At 40.7% G+C, this 10,932-nt stretch overlaps 1 protein-coding gene across 1 annotated transcript; it reads left to right on the forward strand.

The window, feature by feature from the left end:
* Nucleotides 1–8,135: 8,135 nt before the first annotated feature.
* On the forward strand, nucleotides 8,136–10,705 carry LOC115578225 (probable E3 ubiquitin-protein ligase ARI5). The gene is made up of 4 exons (XM_030411088.1): nucleotides 8,136–8,442; nucleotides 8,594–8,694; nucleotides 9,586–9,732; nucleotides 9,843–10,705. The coding sequence occupies exons 1-4, from the start codon at nucleotides 8,250–8,252 to the stop codon at nucleotides 10,311–10,313; spliced, it is 912 nt and encodes a 303-aa protein (XP_030266948.1). The 5' UTR covers nucleotides 8,136–8,249; the 3' UTR covers nucleotides 10,314–10,705.
* The last annotated feature ends 227 nt before the right edge of the window (nucleotides 10,706–10,932 follow it).

Consider the following 10,932-nt stretch of genomic DNA (forward strand, 5'->3'; position numbering starts at 1 on the left):
CACGAAAGTATCCAACCAGCAAGTTTGGTTGTTGAGGAACAGGAAGTTGTGGAGGGATGGAGGCGGATGAATGACAGGCAACGATGGTCAGTGTAGAGACAGCGATATTGAGAGTTGAGAGATTTGTGACATTTACCGTGTGTATAGTTAGTGTGTTATGTAGTGTTTGGTGTAGTGTGTTTAGTGTGTAATGGAGTCGTTTTTTTGTTTAATGAGTCAAAACAATGAGGAGAAGCTGAATGTGGAGCAGGCAGTGCAGCTCTTCATTCAGCTGGAAGGAGCTCAGGCAGACCTGAGCATTGCCTGCATTTAAATGTAAATAGTTACATATAACTTTGTAAATTTTTTTGATTTATGCACATATTTAGCAAACAACAATTTATATTTGCATTATAAGTAATGAAAAATGGTTTGTTAAACATATTTGTGGTTTTCACAGTAAAAATCTAACTTTTTCTACTTGGATGTTATGTTTTTTTGTGATTTTAGGTCCATTGTGTTAATACAGTATGTCAAAATGAAAAAAAATAACTGTACAGTCACACATGTGAGGTTGTGCTGAAAATAATGACATCAAGTAAATTTTTAAGGAGAAATATAATGGCAAAATCAAAAATAGTCAAAAACGGCCAATTATACCCTGGAATATCGGATTTCACAACAAACCTAAATATCCCTGACGTCCCACCTTCAAACACAGCCTCATTTGGCCATCCATGAAAAAGCTAATTAACCTCCCACTTTTCTATAGGAATACATATTTCCTACCGGCACTGCACTAATGATTCTAAACCGTCAGGAGAAACAAGGTGTGCTGGAAACTGTCTTTCCTTGTAGATAAGTGTTGAAGGTGAATCAGCAAAATGTTATCTTTTATAGAATCCATATGTGAATCTTTCTTTCTCCCCACGCAGCAAAGCAAGATTCTCAGGTACCAAGTTCACGTACCTCAGGTCAGATGAAAACGTAACCAAGTTAATGTTAAGTATTGCTCAGCAAGATCATTACACAAGGCCATTAGGAAATGTTTTTACAACTCATATTATCTTTATTGTACCAACCAGAACCAGTTTCCCCCCTGCATAGTTCAAGAAATAGGACATATATACACTTTAAGAACTTGTAAATCTTTATGACTGGACTGAACCTCCTCACACGTCAAAGAGGATATGGAGGTCGCTGTGGCTTCTTTCGCTCCCACAAAGAGGATTCAACCCTGATTCAGTTAGACTTACATGTCATTAGTATTATTTGATAGTGGTAGTGTTTCTACCACAGCATTTACTCATATTGTCAGTTGTTTGTTTTGTTGTCTATTTTGTTACATTATGCAGAAACGCAGTCAGTAATCTCAGTTATTCATACATGCTGAAATGTATTCTATCCTTGAAAGAAGAAGGGAAAATAAGTCCAGTCGCTTTGCAAAATCAATTCTATATCCTGCGATAATGATCGAGTCTTGTAATCATGAGAAACACATCCGCATACCGTCGTGTATAATTAACCTGACATTGGTCGACTTTAACTTAACAGCTGAGCCCAAAGGGCCATCCGCTGCTATACAGACTCTCATGATTCCAAAACAATTGTACTTTTTTACATTTTTAGAAGATAAATATTTAAGAGAGTGGCCCTGAACACAAGCTTTCTGTCTTAAAATATGCAGAGTAAAACTCGAGAGAAGCAGCCGCTAGACGTTTCTCTGTCGACTCAAAGAGAGTGAGAGACTGGCGAAAAAATCAAACTGAGCTTCAGCGTCTCCGAGGAGGACAGCAGCAGGGCCAGGCTGCCTGGTGGAGGGAGGAAGAAGGCTAGCGAGGAGTCTGACATAAACATGCGGGGATGAGTTATCAGCAAACGCGCACGCCATGAGAGAGTGTCCCGCAAAATGATCAGAACGAAACAAATGTCCGCCACCGTGAGTGACAGCAGAGATGAGGAGTTTGCAGCGAGTGCTGGTCGGCTGAATCGTTTCCTCCGCCGCAACAACTTCACTTGCAGAAGGATGCCAGAGAGTTCACAGAGAAGCTGGAGAAGTTTGTGACATTTTCATCCCGGATTTTTGAGAGGAAGGAACTAAACGCCTGTCCCAAAGTGCCGCCTGTTCTTTTAAGTGATTGAAACAAATAAATACCCCGGCCATTATTTGGTATTTACGGTATGATAACTCTCCCGGCCAGGGAGAGAGAGACACGCATCACAGTGCTCAGCTGCAGACACAGCAGAGAGGTGACGAGACGAGACTCATCATCACTGACAGGCATCAAAGCCGCTCAGCATTACCTTACCGACCGCCCGAGCTTTTTCATTCACAAAAACAGGGCCTGTGGCAATTCTGGACAGCTGGGTTTTTTCTTTTTTTTCCTTCCTTCATGGGCCCCTGACGGCGTCTGGGCCCGGTGCAGCTGCACCAGAAGCACCGCCGATAATTACGCAACTGATTCGAGCAAACTCGAACCACGGCTGGCTGGACCGCAGTATATTTAGCGACCAGATGATTTTTTTTTCCTCCAATGCTTTCTTGAAAACGTAATTAGCAGAGATAACAGACTATACATTAAGCATGCGCAAAACGTGGCCACACAGCAGAAATGTATAGTGGGAAAATTAAAAATTAGACTCATTATTTCATTTTGGTTTCCTTGTTTATTATATCTTATGTTTTGGGTTGAATATAGGAAAATGGTCCGTGTATCATCTGATCATTCAATTATTCCATTTGATCTGGCAAACGAAAAACGAAAAAACGAATCAATATTTCGTTTTTTCAGTTTTTCTGTATGCACCAAACATTGAAAACTGGTGTTTAATTCCTATTTTGAGCCCAAAACGGAAAATGTAATAAACAAGGAAACCAAAACGAAATAATGAATCTAATTTCCATTTTCCGTTACTGTTATACCATTTCCCACGTTACATTTCTGCTGTGTGGCCACGCTTTGCGCATGCTCAGTGTATAGTCTGGTACCTCTGGTCGCTAATTACGTTTTCAATAAAGCATTGGGGGAAGAAAAAATCTTTGGTCGAGTAATATACTACGGTCAGCCAGCCGTGGTTCGCGTTTGCTTGGTCAAATAACCCGCACCTTTTTTCAGTGCGCAAATGCACTAACATTTACGGTAATCGTACTGAACCCGCTCTGACTAGGTCAGACTGCAGTCTCACAATCAGACCCATGACACATACGAGACTTTTACAGTAATTATTCCCGGAAATAAACTGAAGGGATCACGAAGGATCCTTCCGGATTTCAAAGTAAAGGACGACATGGGGAAAAAAAACATTGTTTCCATAAGAAGTTCAAGATTCATATACTGCTGAACTTAGCACTCCCTAGACTACTTGCATGCATAATATGAAGTACTTTTACTGTGTACTTTTGAGTAATCATGTGTCAAAATCCTTAACAGAGAACAAGATTAAGTATTTTTGCCCACATTTGATGTAGAAATGTAGGCTACTTGTAACAGAGTATCATTAGACTGTGGTGTTGCTCCCTTTTTGTTAAGTAAAAGATCGGGGTATTTCCTCCAACAGTCTGAAAATCTGAAACTTGGATTCATGAGTAGCAAGTCATTAAAAATTTACATTGCACTTCTATCATGTTGTGAAATCAATATTAATAAAGCTAATGATTTCATGGTGATAGATTTACAAGATTATTTAAAAGTATGTTATTATTGATGTATTATGAATGTGTAATCATTACAAAACCTCCCTCTCAGCCCCATGTGGGTGATTGGTGTATGTCTTTCTTGGACTTTTTCTTTTTTCTCAAGCTTGAATTTGAGGGTTGTGCCCTGATGTTGCACCTGGAAAGTGCTTGAGCTCCTCTCCCAGTTTGGGGGGTACAGCTCCCAATGCTCCTATCACCCCCGGGACCTTTTTGGTCTTCACCTTCAACATCTGTTCAAGTTGTTCCTTCAGCTCCTGGTACTTCTTGATCTTTTTGTGCTCCGTCTTCCTGATGTTGCTGCCAGCGAGGATTGGCATATCTATCTCAACTGTTTCCTTCTGCTCCTAGTCAACCACAGTCAATGTCTGCTGGCTGACGGTCAGCTCACTTCTCAAGTTGTATCCATAGCTTTATATGCTTGGGGTGTTGTTATGACTGGAAAAAGACCTACTCATGAATCCAAGTTTCAGATTTTCACACTGTTGGAGGAAATACTCAGATCTTTTACTCAACAAAAAGGGAGCAACACCACAGTCTAATAATACTCTGTTACAAGTAGGCTACATTTCTACATCAAATTTGGGCAAAAATACTTATTCTTGTTCTCTGTTAAGGATTTTGACACATGATTACTCAAAAGTTCACAGTAAAAGTACTTCATATTATTCATGCAAATAGTCTAGGGTGTGCTTAGTTCGGTAGTAAATGAATCTTGGACTTCTTATAGAAAATAAGTTTTTTTATTCCACGTCAAAATTGGGTGAAATATCCTCAACCTTGTTCTCTGACAAGAATTATTTTGACAAATTATTTGAAAAGTACACAGTAAAAGTACTTCATACTAATATTCTAGGAAGCACTTAGTTTGGCAGTATATGAATCTTGGAGTATTTATGGTAACAAGGAAACAGACGTCGTCAGGGCCCATGAAGGAAGGAAAAAAAAACAAAATAAATACAGCTGTCCAGAATTGCCACATGCCCTGTTTTTGTGAATGAAATATTTGGGGGCGGGTCGGTAAGGTAACGCTGAATGGCCTTGATGCCTGTCAGTCATGATGAGTCGCGTCTCGTCACCTATCTGATGTGTCTGCAGCTGAGCACTGTGATGCGTGTCTCTCTCCCCGGGCCGGGAGAGTTATCATACCATAAAATACCAAATAATAGCTTGGGGGGCGTTTATTTGTTTTAATCACTGAACAGACCAGGCGGCAATTTGGGACAAGCGTTTAATTCCTTCCTCTCAAAAATCTGGGATGAAAATGTCACAAACTTCTCCAGTTTCTCGGTGAATTCTCTGGCATCCTTCTGGACAATAGCTGTCTTCTGCAAGTGAAGTTGTTGTGGCGGAGGAAACGATTCAGCCGACCAGCACTCGAGGCAAACTCCTGTCACTCACGGTGGCGTATACATTTGTTTCGCCCTGATCATGGCGTGCCCGTTTGCTGATAACTAATTCCCGCATGTTTATCTCAGGCTCACCGCTAGCCTTCTTCCTCCCTCCACCAGGCAGCCTGGCCCTGTTGCTGTCCTCCTCAGACATCTAATAACTAATATGTTTCATATTTTAGATTCCTCATAGTAGCCACCCTTTGCTTTGTTGACAGCGCTGCAAACCCTTTGGCCTTCTCTCAATGAGCTTCATGATGTAGTCACCTGAAATGGTTTGCACTTCACATGTGTGTCTTGTCAGGGTTCATTCGTGGATTTTCTTGCCTTCTTAATGAGGTTGGGACCATCAGTTGTGTTGTGCAGAAGTCAGGTTGGTACACAGCTGACAGCCCTATTTGACAACTGTTAGAATTCATATTATGCCAAGAACCAAGTTAAGTAAAGAGAAATGACAGTCCATCATGACTTAAAGAACTGTAGGTCAGTCAGTCCAGAAAATTGCAAAATTATTGAATGTGTCCCCAAGTGCAGTCGCAAAAACCATCAAGTGCTACGATGAAACTGGCTCACATAAGGACCGCTCCAGGAAAGGAAGACCAAGAGTCACCTCTGCTGCTGAGGAGAAGTTCATCAGAGTCACCAGCCTCAGAAATCGCAAGTTAACAGCACCTCAGATAAGAGCCCAGATGAATGCCACACAGAGTTCTAGTAGCAGACACATCTGTACATCAACTGTTCAGAGGAGACTGCACGAATCAGGCCTTTATGGTAAAATAGCTGCTAAAAAAACACTGCTAAGGAAAAGCAACAAGCAGAAAAGATTGGTTTGGGCCAAGAAACACAAGGAATGGACATTAGACCAGTGGAAATCTGTGCTTTGGTCTGATGAGTCCAAATTTGAGATCTTTGGTTCCACCCGCCGTGTCTCTACATGCATGGTTCCCACTGTGAAGCATGGAGGAGGAGGAGTGATGGTGGAGCTGCTTTACTGGTGACACTGTTGGGGATTTATTCAAAATTGAAGGCACACTGAACCAGCATGGCTACCACAGCATCCTGCAGCGAAATGTCACCCCATCTGCTTTGCGTTTAGTTGGACCATCATTTATTTTTCAACAGGTCAATGACCCCAAACACACCTCCAGGCTGTGTAAGGACTATTTGACCAAGAAGGAGAGTGATGGAGTGCTGCTCCACAGTCACCTGTTCAAACCCAATCAAGATTGTTTAGGATGAGATGGACCGCAGAGTGAAGGCAAAAGGGCCAACAAGTGCTCAGAACCTCTGGGAACTCCTTCAAGACATAAATATCTATATATGTGTGTGTGTGTATATATATATATAGAGATAGATAGATAGATAGATAGATAGATAGATAGGTAGATATGCAATTATTAAGATAATGACGCAAATTTGTAACCTCAGTTAAGCTGCCGACCAGTTTCAACATGCTGCACACTGTTGGATGGGGGATGAATAAAGATTCTTCTTAGAATTGCTTGATGGTTGAGTTATGGGCTTTTAATGCCGTGGCTATTTTTCCCCATTCCCCATTTGAGCTTTCATGTCCCTGCTACCTTTAAATTACAATTGACGCCCTGGACTGAAGATAAACTAACTGCTGAAACTGTTCATATGAAGAAGAGTTCTGAAATTCTTGAATAAGAGCTCATTTCTTGTTCGGAGAGTGAGCCCACGTCATGTGCTTGTGAGAATAAAATATCTAAAAGCAGTCGCTGTTGAATTTTCACTTAAAAAATAAAAATAAAAAAAATAAAAATACCACAACGTAACACTCAAATGAAAACAGGCGCAGCTTATTATTATTTTTTTTAATCTTAATTTCATAGCGCTGTAGTTCATATCACACAATATCAAATCAATAACGAGCTACACTTTCTGAATCAAAACAAAACATCACACAAAAAGGAGAATGTCTGGTACAGAAACAGAACTTGACAAACAAATTCAATCAGTATGTAATTAACAAATTTGTAAGAGTATTCCTGGTTAATCATATCACGGTGATGAGGAATATGTCTATTGGCTTCATTTCAAAGTAGATCTGTGTGCGTATGTGAATCAACCCAAAGTCCATTCATTCTTACGGGAACATCCGGGGTTTCATATGTTTGTGAAACTCCTGTTTGTTCCGATCCAAACATGGATCGAAAAGGCCTATTTTGAAAATGTACTGTACAAATATACATGTAATGTATCTGGAGTTAGACTTTCTACAGGTGCAGTAACATGAACACTGTTCACCTGTTAACACAGGTGATATCCATTCAGGACCAGAGGACCAGGTGTCATAGTGCCGGTGGCGGATGATCGCAGGTTAATTTAAGCTTTGTTATGTTAGTTTCTTTAAGTGAGCTTGTCTCATATTGGTGTCATTGTAGCATGGTGAGAGCCTGTGGCGCTCTTCTTCATCAGATGCCTCCGGGCAGTTTCAGGGTTGTATGAATGTTGGACAAGTGCCTGATTTTATAGGCTGTCAGAAGGCTCTCTTCCTCCAGTGTCTCGATTCCGAAGGCAAGATCCAAGTCGCCATCTTAAAGCAGAAGTAAATTGTAGGAAGTGAATAGTAAGTAGCTGATATCTGACGATTCTGCAGAATCCTAAAGTGAACTGCTTTCCTGCAGTGGTACTGAGTCAACGATCATGCGCTTCATCATTGTTTAATATCAACGACATTTCTTCTTCTTTATGTTCAAGTTAAATATCCTGCTTAGAAACCAACAAGTGGGACCTAAAACTATTTCGTCAAGGAAGATTAAAAATAAAAATAATAATAATAATAATTATTATGATAATAATAAAAAAATAATAATTAAACTCACCTCTGATCATGAAGGTTTTGGTTATCATCTGTTTTAACTGCAGCACAGTGATCTCCTCCATCTGCTCTTCATTGTCGCACAGTTTGATGACCTTTTCCTCTCCTGTGGGTGAATGCACCTTCAGCTGGATTACCATTTTGCGGGTTCGTCTGTACAGTGAGGACTGCGCGGAGTGTTCTTCTTGACGCTTGTTCGTTCATACAGTACGTGCAAGTGCGTCACATGTAGCGCCACTGCGAACCACGTGATCCTGGGCAACGTGGGGAAGAAACCCCCGCACAGCTCGTGTTTAGTTTGAGGAAACACATTCATATGTAGGCTATACTTTGTTTAGTCAAGATGGGCAACATCTTCACAACCGAACAGAGCAACGTCTCCAGACAACAGAGGAGCACTTTGACCACTCCACAGAGCAACAACTCCAGACAACAGAGGAGCACTTTGCCAACTCCACCGAGCAACAACTCCGAGAAGTGTTATGACCCTCAGGACAGCACGCTGACATTTGTAGATGGAGAAGATGACATGGACTGTAAGTAGCTAAATGTTACATGTATGTCAATGCCTGCAAAGCCAGAGTGAATGCCTGGTTTAAACCTTATGGTCGATAGCTTTTATTTCTGAATCTCCTAATCATAGCTGAAAGCCCATAACACTGCTTCTACTTTGTTTGTGTCTCACAGTTTTGTGTAACGACTACAAGTCTCTCAGAGCAAAGATGTCCTGCGGACATACCGTCACTCCGATGTCTCTGACCGACTTGTGTCGTTCATTGTTGGACAAGGTATGATGTTTAGATGTTTGCACCTTCATGATGACATTGATCGTGTTCGTGAATGAACTGACAAACTACAAAGGTGCAGGCAAGTGGAATTAAATAGTGATTTTATATGTGAAAAAGTGTCAGTAACTTCTGAATAGTTTTCTTCAGAAGTGAGAAAAACAGTGAATTTAACTTCATGTCTTAAGCCCTATTCGCACGGGACTAGTTTTACCTTGGTACCTCCAGTAATTTGTAATAATTGCGGAGGTCGTCTGTGATCTTAATCCCGTGCGAAGCTGCCATGTCCGTAATTTGTAAAGTTAAAGATTCCACCGCAAATTACCTACCATATTTCGCCAAACACAGAGGAAGAGGTCTTGTGATGATATTAGTCCCGTGCGAATCCGCATCTCTGTGATTTGGGGTCTTTTTGTTTTTTCCACGCCTTTTTTTATGCCTTTTTTCCCGGTCGAGAATTATGGAGTCTGCACTGGCAATTATAAATAAAACTTTGGCATCATTTTGGGTGCAAATTCAGGAGGCGAAATCTCGAAAGATGATTACATGGATTACATGCATGGCAGCATGCGGTAAGGATCATATTTCTATCTTTCAACGGGCTCACCTTTATTGTATTATAAATATCCATATCTAACCGTTGTGCTGCACCAGCAAGGGCTCCGGTGCGATCGATCCGGCCGGGGGATAATGTCATTCGAGTTAAAAAAAAAACAGACTTCGCTTATCCCGTGCGAATACAGACATGGTGGGGTCATTTCTAAATCACTTGAGGTCGCCAGGCGAATAGTGCTTAAGGATGTAACTCTGAACTTGAAATTGATGTCAGTTAATAGTGAATCGTATACAGACAAACGTTAATATGTTTAATCTATTTTATTTTCAATATCTTAGGGCAAAAGCAGATTTGTGTGTGGTAACTGTGATGCTGAGTGGTCCTACGAGGAGGTTCGTAAAATGGCTCTTCTGACTCCTGAAGAAGTGGACTATTTTGAGAAGAAGCTGTTTGTAAATGCTGCATCAAACTTTGAGGTCAAAAAAGTGAGTACAGAACTTACACTGTTTGCAAACTGTTCTTAGAAAAATGTTGATCATGCAAATACAAGGCTGAATGTCAAAGCATCTCTCTGTCGTTCATTTAACTTTCACAGTGTCCTGGCTGCAAGTCTCGCGTGATGAGAAAGGATCTCAGTGATCTCAGTGTCAGATGCACGGTGTGCACAGCTAACAGAGGAAGCACTTACATGTTCTGCTGGCAGTGTTTGAGTGAATGGAAAGGTCCGGTTCCTCGTTCAGACCGCTGTGAAAATGACGGCTGTCAGAGCCCATTGGGAATATTAAGGACCTGTGGAGATGTCGTCCTCAACAGTGTGAAGGATGCCAGAGGACGTCCCTTAAAATGTCCCTCCAGACGAGCCTGTCCCACCTGTGGCATGCTTGTGCGACACGATGGAGAGAAATGTAAAAACATTTGTTGTACGCAGTGTGAAGTGGAGTTTTGTTTTGTGTGTCTGAAGACAACTGAAGAGTGCCTGGAACTAAACGAAGAGTCATGGTTCGAAGTTTGCTCCACTGGTGTAGCACCAAGACAGACCTCCATACCTGTGTGGCAGCGCAGATAATTGTGTTGATTCAATACTGTGATCTCAAGAAACACAAACACACCTTTTTATGTTGTCTTTTGTGATGCCAATCATCATTATTGTTATCGCTCAGACAGATTTTCAGTTCAGTACCTGCTTTTGTTTTGATTTATTTTTTTGGTCTTTATTGGCACAATATCACACAACATGAGATGTATTTCCCCTTTTCCACATTAGAAAGAAGAAGGCTTTCGTTAAGAATCATTTTTGCTTCAGTTCTTTTAATGTTATCTCACTGTGACAGTGTGTATTTCGATCCCGTTTTCACATTTCCTCATTCAATCAGATTTGTACTGATCATCTGTTTATTCTACTGACAAAACGACATTTCTTTTCCTGTCGAATGAAAATAAATACACACATGCTCTTGGTTTTGAATACATTATTTCTACTTGAGCTGTTTTATTTTAGCAGCTCATTGGTGATTCACTGGTGGAATCACTACAAACAAATGACTGTGGTAGAAGAAGTATTCAGATGATTTACAAATATAAAATAAAATATCACACAATATAAATAATTGGTTTTAGGGAAAAGTCCAGTCAAAGTATTATTATTCGCCAAATGTACTTTAAATATCAAATTCAAATGAGCTTTA

Source organism: Sparus aurata, unplaced genomic scaffold (genome assembly GCF_900880675.1).
Source record: "Sparus aurata unplaced genomic scaffold, fSpaAur1.1, whole genome shotgun sequence".
Lineage (NCBI taxonomy): Eukaryota > Metazoa > Chordata > Actinopteri > Spariformes > Sparidae > Sparus > Sparus aurata.